At 41.3% G+C, this 14,353-nt stretch overlaps 1 protein-coding gene across 31 annotated transcripts in view; it reads right to left on the bottom strand.

Annotated features, from left to right (window-relative positions):
- Positions 1–14,353, bottom strand: part of BBX (BBX high mobility group box domain containing) — a 159,826-nt gene that overhangs the window by 58,782 nt on the left and 86,691 nt on the right. For all 31 annotated transcript variants that reach the window (XM_068907914.1, XM_068907770.1, XM_068907990.1 and 28 more), the window contains 2 exons: positions 9,401–9,599; positions 3,812–3,879 (listed from right to left, as the gene is read on the bottom strand). In XM_068907914.1, coding sequence (XP_068764015.1) covers positions 3,812–3,879; positions 9,401–9,599 — 267 coding nt within the window. The remainder of the gene's footprint in view (positions 1–3,811; positions 3,880–9,400; positions 9,600–14,353) is intronic.

Below are 14,353 nucleotides of genomic sequence, written 5' to 3'. Positions count from 1 at the left end.
TAGGGGTGCTTACAAGAAGCAATGCGAGAAAAAGTCACTTAAAACTTCTGAAATCAAAATGCAAAGAAATGACTGGGCAAAAGCAACACCCCTATTCAAATTCAGACAAAACTAAGGTATACTATTATTAGATAAAAATGTGTTACTCAAGCATCCCTCTTAAAGGAGTTATATTAAATAGGAGATATTTATGAAATGTGACATTTGGGTGTAAAACATTTACATATGTGACTTGTAGAAGCATGAAGTACTGCTAATAAGGCACATAAGATGACTTACAGGCAACACGAAAGGAAGAAGACTTTGTGGGATTTTAGGATAACAAAAAAAGTTAAATAATAGGATATATTTTCTTCCCATAACGTTTTTAGTCTTCTATGCAATTTCAGGTTATTTAAAGTATTTCAATGCAAATGTGGCTTTTATCTTTTTTGTTACCAGAACACGCATGTCACTAGCATTTATTAGTGAATGCAAGCATGAGATTTAGCTAGCAACTCCATCTGATGCCTGTAAGCACAGGCACCACAGAATAACCAGGCCTACAGCACATATAGTTTGTACCGTTGTTCCTGCTGCTGCTTGTCCCGGACGACTATGCCCTGCAGCAGTGCAAGTGGTATTTCCATTTCAGAAATCTGCTGCCCAGGATCCCCATGTTCCCCATAAAACACTAGATGCAATTCCCACGCCAAGGAGAAATACACTACAGGACAATTTGCTGACGTAAACAGTTAAATTTGTTTTCTCCTTGCCAAACAACCAAAGAGTAACAACAGTACCTACTATAATCAATGCTTTCACTACATTTATTAAACATTGAGCAGGATGCTTTAAGGGTATACTGCAGAAGTGTACCAACACAAGGCGTTAAAATGATCAAAGAATGCACATTTCTGATGCCTGAGTTTTGTGTTTTTAATCGTTTGTGCTACTGTTTTCATTGATTTAATGCCTTTACTACTGCTTTTTTCACGGTCATGTATTAACTGCTTAAAACTTCTGTGACTCGGCAACAGTGTTGGGTTGTACCAGAGATGCATACCCACTTTTCTGCCTCTGAAGGTCTGAACCTCTGCACTGCTGTGAAATACGTGAGGGTGCTGCTTGCACATCTGTGCATTCCTTTGGTGCATTTCAGGCCACTTCACTGGTGGGATTTTTCTCAGAAGTGAGAGCACTTGGGGTTCGACTCCCCACATAAACCACATTTTATGAAGTTCTGTGTGACTGTGTGAACACGGACCCCAGCCGGCACAGTACAGACCAGCTCTGATTTGGAAGCTATTGACCTGCGTTGCCCCAGAAGCATCGTGCTTGAGCTAAGCAGCCCTCCTGAGAGTGATTATTACGGCTAAGCCTCTGCAACACAAGAGCTGTAAACACACTCGCCGCCCAGGAAGGCAGACAGAGGGAGGACATGTCTTTTCATTGCATCTGGAGCTGTGTGTGCTGGGGTCAGGCAGGACTTGTTCATGTTATGGAATGGGAACCACAAGCCATGGAATGAGTGTAGCCCTGTTTCCTACAGCTTTGTGTTTAAAGGATGGATTTTTGGTGTCTAGGAAGTCACAAACTCAGAGGCTCTTTGGGGGTGAGAACAATCACACATTTTATATCAATTTCTAGTATCTTAAAAAAGTTAATGTTGTTGCCTTTGCTTGATAGAAACACTAACTGGAACTTGTTTCTTCAACCCAACCCCACCTTCCCAACTTGTAGGAAATTTATTATCTCCAAAACTCTAGCCTCTGCCAAGATCAAGCTGACCAAAGTGTTAAAATAATTACTGGAGGGAACGGATGGGCAGACAGTGCCATTGCGTATGTGTCATCTCCTGCTGTAATAAAAGTCCTCAACATTTCATGATTTCTTCCCTTACTCCCAGCATATCAGCAGCTACACTGAAAGAATTTTCATTTCTGCTTTGCACCCCAGATGATACCACTCTGCGTAGGCCCTGGGTAACGTGGCACCATACGCAAGATAACCTTTCATTCCTAAAGGGAAGGAAACTACGAAGACGTTGCCTCTGTATCCTCACTTTCCCTCGCAGTTTATTATAACCTCCTTTAAAGTGAACAGACAAGAACAAAGATAAAAGACATCATCTGGAACATGTGGTAAAAGAGCCTGGATTTGGACTACAGTACTATTTAGGGATTTTCTGGGAAGTAACTTATTGAGACCACTAGGTGTTGCTGTAAGGCAAGCAAAAGCCATTATTGGCAAGGTAAGGGCAAGTAACCAGGGAGGTGAGCTTGAAAGTTAAGGAGGACTGATTCCTCATGCAGTTTCAGGTTTTCTTCTCATAAAACAGTTGTAATAAAGTGAAAGGATCGGGCTTTGCCTAGTGCAACGAAAATATTAAGAAGAGACATGCTAACTGTTTCTGTTCAGGGGTTTAACAACAGATGCTCATGTTTGCATCACCATTTTGCATAACTGATGGAAGTAGTCAAATGCCAAGGGAAAATTAATTGCTTAACTAAATCATTTGTTTATTGGTGCTAAGGTTTTCAACTTTTCCTGCCTACCTGCTTAATAACTCAAGCTGTTGTTTGGAAATCAATCACGTACCAACATGACTACTAGAAGAAAAATTCTGTAGTCTATTGAAAAAGTTACAAGAACAGGAATGTAACCAGCAGCATACAGAAATGGGGACTGAAATAGCAGAGCAATTCTGTAAATATCGCTATTGTGCCTCTTTTTTCCCTTCTCGCGCTGATGCATGCTCATGCTGGCACCTGACATTTGCAGTTCTAACAGCTATAAGTAACACATGACTTTAAAAGTCCCCATACATCCATTTAACATACACTTAACAGAAAATCAGTGGGTGCTGAATAAATTTACTTGGCATTAGCAGACCTGTTACATAAGTATCATTTTCCTCACCTTCTCTAAGTTCTTAATAAACTATGCTGGTATTCTTCATAAACTATACTAGTAGCTGCCCTGCTTTAATTAACAATTTTTTAAAGATGATAACAGCATTTCAAAACCTATGCTTATTCAAACTAAATGTTGAACTTATTCATTGATACTGTATCAATAGTTACCTTAGTACACCAAAGGCCTCAATATTCTCCACAATGCCAATACTAGCTTTAATGTAACACAATTTAAAACTGTCCATTGTAGAGGAAAGAATCTTATCAATTCTACAAATTCGCAGAACTCATAATCCGAATATTTGAGGTTTTCTGAGTTAGCCTGTCATACCATCTCCTAGAATGTGCTGCTGTGACACTTAGGTGCCTCTCAGATAAGAATGCTAAATTCCAGTGCTTACTGCCTCACCAGCAGGACTACTGAAATATAATTCACCAGTAAGGGCTAATTTCTGGCCCACCATGATACTTGGCAACAGCCAACAGATCCCTCCACCAGATTTGTTCAGGCTGTATATATGAAAATTATTTTGCTTTACATTTTTGGTGAAAGCCGATTTCTTCGATGTGGAGGGCCAGATTTCAAAAGAGAACCACAGAGTGGCTGTGTGTGCAAAACACCTGTTTTTAACAGTCACTGTATTCCAACTCTCCTATCTGTGATAGTATCATTACATCGAGCAGACGTGCATGGTTTGATTATACATTAATCGGTCACTGGAGTTAATGTAGAAGCGATGTCAAAACCAGGCCCAGCATCTACATACATGGTTGGAATATGAGGCTCGCATCTGGGTGGCACCTGAGGTTACCTAAGATACGTACTGAACTTCATTTCCAGCTTGTCAAATACTTCTTTTCAGGGCTGTTAGTAACTGAGGGCTTGCGGTGAGGGAGAAAAGATAGTTCCTTACCTCTTGTGCAGTCAGGGCATGTTCCCCTGCTAAAAGCAGCATACTCAGGCCTCCCATTTGCGTAGGATCTGTTCAAGAGTAAAACCAAGTTAGCTGATTCATTTGTTTGCTGAAAGAACCTATCATTTGCAGTGCTAAACCCCCAAAAGGCTCCTTCTCACAGATACTCTAAGCAAGCTGCCATAAAAGCCAATTCAAGAGAATCGCAAATAACCATTTCTGTACCCTCTGGGAGAGGCTCTCAAAGCTGTTTGAAGGATTTAATTGGATTTGTGTGCTTAACACCCCATTGTGTGGATTTACAATTTTACCGCCAAAGGTTTTATGTACTACAGAGACCGATATCTTTAAAACAGCAACTGTAATGATCTCATACATAAATATACACAAAGATGCTCTAATATCACAAATGTTTATAAGTCAAAGGATGCTTCTTCCAAGGGAGCAGTCCCTTCCCTTAGCCGCTGAACAAGTAAAGGGATGGAAGAAAATGATGTGATCAAGTTTTGAAGTAAATTTTCTGTTTTCATTTAGCTTTAATTTAGAGCTGCATTTAGTAGTGAAGACTGCTAGCCTGACAGCTCTGAAGTATGAAGCGCTTTCTTCACTGTGCCAGGACAGCACAGGCATTGGCCAGGCAATCTGCCTGCCTACATGCTGCCTTGCCAGTACGATACATACTTGAAGAAAGTAAAACGGAGACATAAACGTTCTTTCTCCAAGTATTTGATTCTGATGGTTTCCAGCCTCCAGCCCTCCTGCACCTCAGCAGCTTTGAAAATGACAACAAAAAGTGAAAGCAATGAACGCTGACACGGTATTACTCATGGAGTGGCTTTTCCAGACACCTCAAAATACTTGGCTGTTCTTCATCGTTATGAAGACTAATTGTCTGATTTTGGGGGAGTGCCTTGGAAGCAATGCAGGCTCCCAGTTAAACAAAGTGCCGTGGAGAGAGGAGGAGACAACCTGCGGCCCAGGCGTCTCACGCAGCAGGCACGGCGTGAGAGAAAGGAAAGCATTATCCTTGCTGTACTGCTAAAGACACCCAGGTACAAAAAGATAAGCAACTTTGCCAGGTCTCATTAAGCCTGCCCTCACATTTTCCACTTTCCAGATCTCCATTCACTGAACTACACAGAAACTATCTTGACAACAATAAACTACACTTGCCCAGGACCACCTCTCTGGAATGGAGGCCAACTGGCCAAATCACCCTTGTCTATTTAGTTAAATTTTGTTACCCTCTTTAATACAATAGCTGCATCCAGAATGCCTACTGGGAATTTCCCTGGCCCATTCCAACTCATGAACTGTGTCTAGGAATTTCTGGGGAGAGTGTCAGCTCATCCACTAACTCAAGGATAGAGGAGCAGCTCACTGTCTTCTTATACTCCCTAGACAGTATCTGGCTTCAAAACCAATGTTCAGCTATAATTAATGTTTCCCTTTATTGTAATAAACAGTTAGAAAGGTGGGGTTTTTTTTTTACTTTTTATTTTTTAAATTTAAAAAGGGAACAAAAGTTACTATGCTTCCACAAAGAGGCAATGCACTAACAAAAGTGTAGGACCTAGTAACAAGAAGCGACTGAAGAAACAGAGCTAGAAGATGGGAAGGATCAGAAAATAACTAAGCACAATTCATAAGTGAAATGATCCTGTCAGAACAGCACTCTTACCTTCAAAGTACTTGATTAGCAACAGTTCTGTCCTTCAGAAAAGAGGAAGTCAGAGCAATTGAAAAGTGAACAGGTACCTTGAAGGAAAATGACTGAATACGCATTTCACTCGGAGGAATGAGACACCTCCAGGCCCATCAAAAGCTTACTGAGCTCCATAGGAAACATTTAGGGTTTGGCTGGTTGCTTTCTACTTTATCCAGTCCCACTGTAAGACAGCTGCATAACCTAAATCCTCTAAGTACTAAGAGCTTTCTTCTAACCTTTCAGCTTAAATTTACTCAGAGTCCAGTGGTACACATTTGTACTGGTACCCACACCTAGAAAAAGCCAATCAAGATCTTCTGAAGTTGCCATGCATATTTGTCTCCAGTCATCCTAATCACTCCTGTAGCTCTCCTCCATAGTTACTCCAGGTGGAGCTCCTCTGGCTTGCACATGAACGATCAGATCCGCAGGCACTCCGGATGAGTTCTCACCTGTGCTCTGTTCAGTGGCATCCATTCTTTTCTATAGTTTCTGGAAATACTTTGCCTGATACTGCAGTATAGCACCTTCCTACGCCCACATATTCAAGGCTCATAACCTTCTTGTGATTGACCAGTTATCTTTAGGTCCTTCTCCTCAGTTTTTTGCCAACTGGAGAGCACTCAGCTCATGGCTTGAAAATTTTCCCTCCCACTTCTAAGTGTCTTCTTTGTGAAATAGGTCTCTGTTTTCTCCCCTTCAAATAAGTAGCTTTTAATTACAGGATAAAGCTAGGATTTCTCTCTTTTTTTTTTTTTTAAAGTAAGTGAAGTTTCAACAGATACTTAAACCATTTATTTAAAAATAAAAATCAAGAGGAAGAAAAAAATGATAGCTTAGTGGAAAGTGAAAGTTTAATTTGGTGCTTAAACAACTCAAGAACACTTATGCTGCAGCTGTAGCAGAGGGCTGGCACTTAGATTTCTGATCTTGACAAAAAACAAAAATCCTCCCACTAAGGTTTCAAATTACGAAATAAAGGAAAACAACATGTATATATTCCAACACTGCCATATGTTTATAGCATCTTCTAAGCACAATTATGTTTCTCTAATGGCACTAAGAACGTACGAGTGTGAATAATTTAGAATTCTAAGTGTTATTTTAAAGTTGTTTACAGGTAAATCAACAGTAAAGAGAAAATAAGACACATATTTGATGTGCAGAACGGGAGATGATTTGTGACTTTTTCAACTGCTTGTAATACTGATTGAACTTACAACCACCTCGCTACTTGGGAACAACATCTTTTGTTAGTATTAGACTGGCCAGAAACTCAGCTGGCTGGCTGACGTTATAGCAATTTTTATATCAGAGGAAAGTAAGATCTGGGGAAGAACTGAACAAAAAGAAGGCTGGCAGGCACCAGTTTCAACTAAGTTTTGGCTGGGTTTAGAATTAAGCTTTTTCTAAAAACAAAAACTGTATCTCTATCGGGATATTGGCTGTTCTATGTGGTGTCTTCCTCCACCTTATTTTCATGACTAAAAGCTTTTTTGACTCAGCTGGTTTTCTGCTGATGCTGAAATGTGAAAGTACTGGAAATCCTGCACACTGGTACAGGAAAACTATGGCTCACTTAGCTCTGTAGCTGTGAGAGGAGATGCTGCGAGGGACTTGTTAACCTGAGAACAGTGGTCGTCTTTGCCTCCTGCCCTACAACAGAGCATAGGTGAGCCATGTCATAAACAACATGCTCAATTGCAATGTCCAGGCTGGACAAACAAGGATGCTGGTGCTTCTGCAGGTCAGCAGCCCAGCGCCGGTGCCACACCTCAGGTCTTGATAAAATGATAGGTCAACATGAGAAAGTTGAAAGAAAAAGTGGTATGGTTACTGTTAGAACGCCAAAAAATAAAGGAGAGGCAAGACCTGTGTGATACTTCTATGAAAGGAAAGGAAGATTTTTACTCTACATGTAATTTTCCAAAATGAAATATAACATATAAGAAAAAATTAAGAGAATGTTTACAATTGCTAACAAGTAAAATGGATTTCCTGGACTGATTCTGGAACGATGCATTCCCTGTCCTAAGGAAGCTGCCTGCCTTGAAGATGCAAGATATTTGGGGCGTTTCAAAAGTAAAGGCGTTTCTACGGTTGTTCAGCTACTTTTTAGTTCAGTAGCTATATGCAGCCTGGACTTTAAAAGAGGTTATGCTGGACAGAACAGTAGGACTTGAACTGAGTTATTGTGCAGGGCAGGGGGGGAAAGAACACAACAAAACATATTTACCATCGACCGGTGCACAGCTGACCAAATAGCAGCGTATTTGGCATGGGGGACTGGTCACAGTCAGCAGTTCAGAAGCTGCTAACTTCTCTATCAGGAGTTATTGTTATTTTACGGGCTACTGCTTTACTCGTGAAACAGCCGACCTTCATCGGCATAAGGACGGGAGTGAGACCCCTGAGCGTTACTACACTCATTGACTCGGTCTGCGGTAAAAAGCTGGTAAGTAACAGAAACAGGGCCATCTTCTGAAATGAACGGCTCTATGGATAAAGCAACGGACTAGAAATCAAGGGTGACAAAAATATCCAAGTGGAACCTGATGAGAGCTTGCTTTCAGGTTTCTGTCCTCCACTCTTACAGGTGTTGATCAGAGATCTCTCCGTAACAGGGAAGTCCACAGCTGGGCAGGGCCCCAGGAGAGCTGGGGATGGCACCCGGGCAGAATAAGACTTACTACTTGCTCCTTGCGTCAAGTCAAAACACCTTTAAGGAGCATTAAAGTTATTGCTCTGACAGCAAAAGCAGAACGGGATGAAGAGACTAGTGATTTTCAGAAGCGGTCTCCTACGCATCATAACTCTGTAGCATGAAAACCTTCATTTTGAATTACATTTCACAGTTCCTTCATGCCCAGGAGGAATTTCATTACAGGAATTTTCATACCGCTAAACTGGCAAAAAACATATACAAGCCTTTTTATCCTTTTACACTTGCTCCATAAAAACATTTTCCACACTCTAGCTCAGGAACCCTCTAGGCAGAAAAAGTCTTATATGCCACACACTTGCCATAAGCTAGGTAGGATACAACAAAGTTTCAAATACATCAATAATTTATAAAATGAGAAACAAAAAAGAAAAAAAGAAAGAACAGGGCAGAGAGGGAAGAGAAAATTACTTTCTACCTTGCATCTCAGCTTTTTAAGCTGCCTACGTTTAAGCACATTAATATCTCTGTATTTCAGGGTCATGATTGTGATAGTTTGCTATGTCTGCCGCATCAGTGAAAGTGAGAGATAATCTGCCTTTTGAGCAAGTACAGGCTCTCCAACTACACTGACTTTCTTTTTTTTTTTAATATTTAAAAGGTTGGAACCCCTCTCCCCCCACATAATGGGAGAAAGAGTAAATTTGGGGGAAAATTAAATTATGTTTATTTTGATTTAAATATAAAAGGTACTTTCATCTACGGGAACATCAATACCTCCAACTTTATAGACAACCATAAATTATTTTGTATACAGCAAGTTGCTAAACGTAGTACGATGCTTCAGGAAAATGAATGCACACAGTCAGCACTGTCCTTGGACTAGAAAATGAAAATGTCTAGTTCTAACAGTAGATAAGCCTAAGCTAAAGATAAATCAAATCTGGACCCCAAACGGCTACATTTTAAAAGATGCCACATATCTGGACCCAATCCTAAAAAGCAATCACGCACTTAAACTCAGTCCTGAGAAAAATGTTACACATCTGTTATGTACAGGCTTAAGAATAGTCTTGGCAACTTAATTTCGGGACATGAAAGGTATTTACACTCTATTACCATCTGTAATAAGGAAAATTGGTCTTGCAATTCAATCTACAAGCCACAGCCTCGAAAAAACCAGGATGCTCCGTGCAAGAAACAAGGCTGGAAATCTCACCTGCCATTCCGAAGTTAAGCTGTGGCATTTCTTCACTTTTTGCCACTTTCCTGGGGCTTGGTAAATCTTTTGCAGAGTCTGAAGAAAAAGCCCACAGTTTTTTCCTGTTTGTAACAGTGGACGTCTGGGTTTTCACAGGTTTGTTTGTTGTAGGGCACCACTTGTACCCTGGATTTGCCTTCATAAATGCATCCTTGTACTAGAAAAGAAAAGGAAAATCATCAGTCAGGCCAGTCAGAGTATTTTACTACCTGTAGGGCAATGGAGTGCACTGTTTGTGAGAAGGTTTAATTCAGTATCTGATTTTTAAATATTTTGATTTTCTAACAGTGTTTTAATGATGTATTGCAGTCTGACCACCAACAACCTAACATGAAGAAATATTAAGGTAAGAAAAGTTGCATTTAAAACAGTAGGGTTTCTCTTCCACCTTTTCTGGGTGGAAAGAACAGGCTTTCCATCCAGAGCAGGCTTAAGTCCTGATCCTGCAAACTGCTCCCCAGTGCTTGTATGGTGCTCCCTGTCTAGGAGCCACAGAAGATTTACATTCTTTTGCAGGTACAATCTTTGTTTGTGTTCTGGCTTCTGAAAACATTCATTTGGCAATAAATTAGCAGAATGCTCCTTATCCTGCATTCATTTTGTATACTTTAGAATATTTGAGTTATATTCTTTCCTAAACCTTGCATACTCCTTAGAAAATAAACAGCTACCAGTATCATCTCATTTTCAGTGACTTCTGAGAGGTCATCATCCCAGCCTTCCTTCCAAAATTTATCATGCTGCATGGCAGCAATAAAACAAGCCGGGACCATTTAAAACTTTCTTTGGCCTTGAGCATACACAGCACACATCTTCGTTGCTTGGTACATTCTTGGCATGAGGCAGCAAAACAACTTAAGCCAGACTAAACACAGAGGGGAAAAATCCCTCTGGATTCTACATAGTTTGGTAGGGGGGAAAGGGAATCTATTTTTTTTTCCTCAAAACTTGCCAGTGACATTTTCCAAGTACGTTGCTGACTGGATAGTAAAGACCTCTGAATGTCAGTAGCAATAAAAAGAGTGCGTTTCAGTATTTTGGATTTGTTACGCTGCAAGGTACCAAAGGGAAGATTCAAAGGAAGACCGAATTTGCATTCCAGCTGCAGATGCTTGTCCAACAACTGATATAGATTCAGAGCCCTCCTTTCTGCAGGAGGCTCCCAAGAAGAAACCCTGCTCACAGCTGGGAGAAGCAACCGGACACCTTCTCACTCATTAGGTAGTTCTTGGCAGAGGCAGATGGCTGAAAGAGCAGTTTTATCCTGAACTGCAGGGCAGGGCAGCGATTACACGTGCTCCCAGCTGCCATCACGCCCAGGCTTTTGTTATACAAAAACACATATGCTTCATACACACGCGTGTGCAGAAACACATACACAGGGAAAAAAAAAATCCCGTGGGTACCAAAGAATACAGGAGATAGCAGTCTGCAAACCTTGTCCTCTAATAGAGTTACTGCAGTGTTTTCCCAGGTCAGCACTCCTCTGACTTGGAAGCGCTGGCATGCCTGGTGGCCGGATCATCATCGCATCTGCATCTCTTTTACTTTCATTTCCACCTTAATCTATCTGCTGTTAGTTACTTTCTACTTCCAGACTGCAGCAAGGCTAAAAATGCTTCCTTTTCCAAGAAGCACAGCACTGTGTGAACCCGCTGTGCGAAGCCCTGTATTTATAGAAATGGTTATAAATAATAAAAATCTGTAGGGACTGCCGACCCATCTACTCACTGTGTTTTCTGAACAGGGCATAGGTATTAAACGGGCAAACTAAGGACTGTGACACCTCTCACCTCCCCCCTTTTCCTCTGTTTTGTTTGGGAGTTCATTTCACCAGTGAATGCACACCACAAAAATAGCTTCACAGAGGGAAGGGAAGGGGAGGGCACCAGGGAAGAGGTGGAAAGGAAACCCACAAAGCAACAGCTTTGCCTTCCATTGTTAAAGCAACAGCCCACTCATGAATCATGTTTCCAGCCTACAGAGTTAAAAGCCCAGGATCTCCAGCAATGAAGTACGTAAGCTCTTCCTATCAGCGTTGCTGCTCCGAATAATTGAATTATTCCATGGATTAATTTGACAATCCAACGGGCTGCCCATCAAATGAGAACCATAATGCATGCCATTTGTAAGACGAGGCGGTGATAAGCTTTTAATCACTTTCCTACAAGAGCAGTTCAAGTGAGGTGGTGTATTAATGGAATTTTTCCTCTGCAAAGCCAAGAATTTAACATTAACTATGCTCTCCAAAGCAGAGGGAGGAAATACAGGGAAGACAACTTCTTGGCTCCTTCAGGCTTCTTTCAAAATTTCAGCACTTGAGCTACATGAAAAAAAAAAAAAGTCTGAAAAGTTAAACAGTGGCCAAGAAGTGGTTTCATAAAATGCATACAGGGGCCTGATGCAAATTTCAGAAAGACTTCCAATATTGATTTGCATGTCTATTAGACCAATGCCTAAAATGAAGAGATAGGTTCTAATTGCCAGGTCATGAGAAGATAACTTAAATGGGCTCCACTAATAGGAAAAAGCCAAAGGCAGTTGTGGAGCTTACTGTTTTCCTCCATTCAATCAGCTGTGCCGTAAGCCAATTTAACAAAGTCAGCCTAAGGAAGTCTCTAAAGTCACTTAAAAAAAGAAAGAAAGAAAAAAAGAGTAACATGTTTATCCTGAAATATAAAGACATCATCTTCATTTCCATGCAGAGCAGGGCATGGCAGCCTCTTCAGGACCATCCTGCAGGACCAGGCCTTGCAATTCCAAGCAATATAAATGTTTGTGAGATCAGTTTGATGCATCATTTCCATTTTGTGAACGCGTGGGGAAGGATGCATTACGTGAAAAGACCAGGGTGACCAGAGCTGAGGTTAAAAGAGGTGCTGCACTTAAGTGTAACTCCCCGAGTTCCTTTCGTCACCAAATAAAAAAGATTTGCTTTCTCCAGTGTCATGGGAACAGAAGCTCGCAGAGTGAATTCAAGTTATACCTCAGGGTAGCAGTTAGCACATGCTTAACTTTAAATGCATGCTTAAATTCCACTGACTTTCTATTAAAAGTCACATGAATCCCAGAGATTTGGGGGGGGGGGGGGCGGGCGGAGGAAAATACTACACTCTGTTTTTCATTCCTGAAGGACATAGGTTTCACATTACATGCTACGGTCCATACGTCAGCCAGCAAACTTGCCAGACGGCAGCTGGGAAGACAGAACATTTGTCTCCTCCTCCTTTGAAGCCCTTGCCAAAAAAGCGCCAATAGCAAGCTCCGAGTCCAACTGACTTTATCTGCGAAATTGCTGGCAGAGCACTCACAGGGAGAAGTGTTCAGATCTGCCACTGAATGGCAACAGCCTGGATTTATCAGGCTGCTCTCTACAGGAAACAATTCCCACTGCCTGGATATTGCTGATGCAAAGATGTCTTTAAAAACAAAGCGTTTTCTAACAAGGGAAACAAGGCTTCAACAACAATAATCTTGCTGGATATTTTCCAAGCTAGCTGAGTATACCCCCAGCCCCTGACTAGGGCAGTTTGCAGCGAGAGTCCTGTAAGAATTAATAGATGAGCACTGCCTCTACTACTGTAGTAACTAAAAACGCTGGAGCATATTTATGAGTCTTCTGAATTCATTTTCTCCTCAGTGAAGTGAAATGCTAATAAATGGCTTGAGAACTTGTGGTTCTACTCGGAGGCTGTATCAACTGTTGGGCTTATGCTCTGTATGATAAAACTTTAAAAGTGACGTTGATCTAGGAGGTCTGCAGGATGCAAACAAAAACCTGCTTCTGAAGAAAAACACTTGCAGAAACTCGCACTGAGTTTTGTAGGCGCAGTGTGAAGTTTCAAGGGCAGGCCCTGCTATAAGGAACATAAACCACAAGACTTAAAATACAGGCAGCATGGGGCCATTTTTTCTAAGATATTAAGGCATCCCAAGGTGGAGACAGGCACATAATGGGATTTTCAGAAGTGCCTAAAGGACCAATATACCTGATTAGCCTCTCATCGGGAATCAGGGCAAGACCCACTAGGAAACTTCTCCTAATTCCACTTGGCAGAGTGCTTGGGCACCTCACTATCTTAAAAAATCTTGAGAATTTGCCTATAGCTAGACATATGTAAGTAAATAAACAAAAGCCTTGATTTGCACGACTGCTGAGAGGAAGTATCTGTTGCTGATACTAAGCAGGGAAGAAACTGCAAGCTGCTCACTTGATGCTTCATCTGAGCTATCTGGTTTTGTAAACTCTGCCTCCAAGTACTTAAAACATTCTCAAGACGTGACAACACCAAGGGCTGTAATGCCATGGCAACATGAACCACTTCCATGAGGGCCGTTCCCATCTCTGGGTTTAGACGCTCAGGGTACACAAGAGGCGTTGTGGGGCTAGCGGATACGACACAGCGCCTGCAGGAGACACGTGCCCTTCCAGGGCAGTGACTGCAGGCTATGCACTGTGTCCTGGAAGTCTAAAATGGCACTGAAAAGCTGCATTTCAGTAACTAAAGCTCATCCGCTGTATTTTAAACCTCCATGTGCTTAGATACATCGGCACTTAAACAGAAGATTACTAGTACAATAGTAGTTTCACGCCCGACCAAAGGCATCCACCACCTTGACTTTTAAATTACTTCTCCTTAGGAAAAGCCAAATTATCAACATATGGCTCTCCCTGGAGTTGATGTTAACATCCTTTTGACAGTCTCAGTAAATCTAAGTATAAAAATTAGCATTAAACAAACAAGCCCTCCACACACACAAAACAGGCCTGTCTGTGAAGAAGCTCCAAAGACGTTTAATGGCATATTATAGTTGCTAATTATTGTCGTACTATGCAACAGTTTAAAGAATAAAAATTATATGCTATATCTCTTCTACATATTCTTGGAATTAGTTTTAACAATCTCAGCT

Source organism: Struthio camelus, chromosome 1, assembly GCF_040807025.1.
Source record: "Struthio camelus isolate bStrCam1 chromosome 1, bStrCam1.hap1, whole genome shotgun sequence".
NCBI lineage: Eukaryota > Metazoa > Chordata > Aves > Struthioniformes > Struthionidae > Struthio > Struthio camelus.
This window is presented reverse-complemented; position numbering and strand designations above follow the sequence as displayed.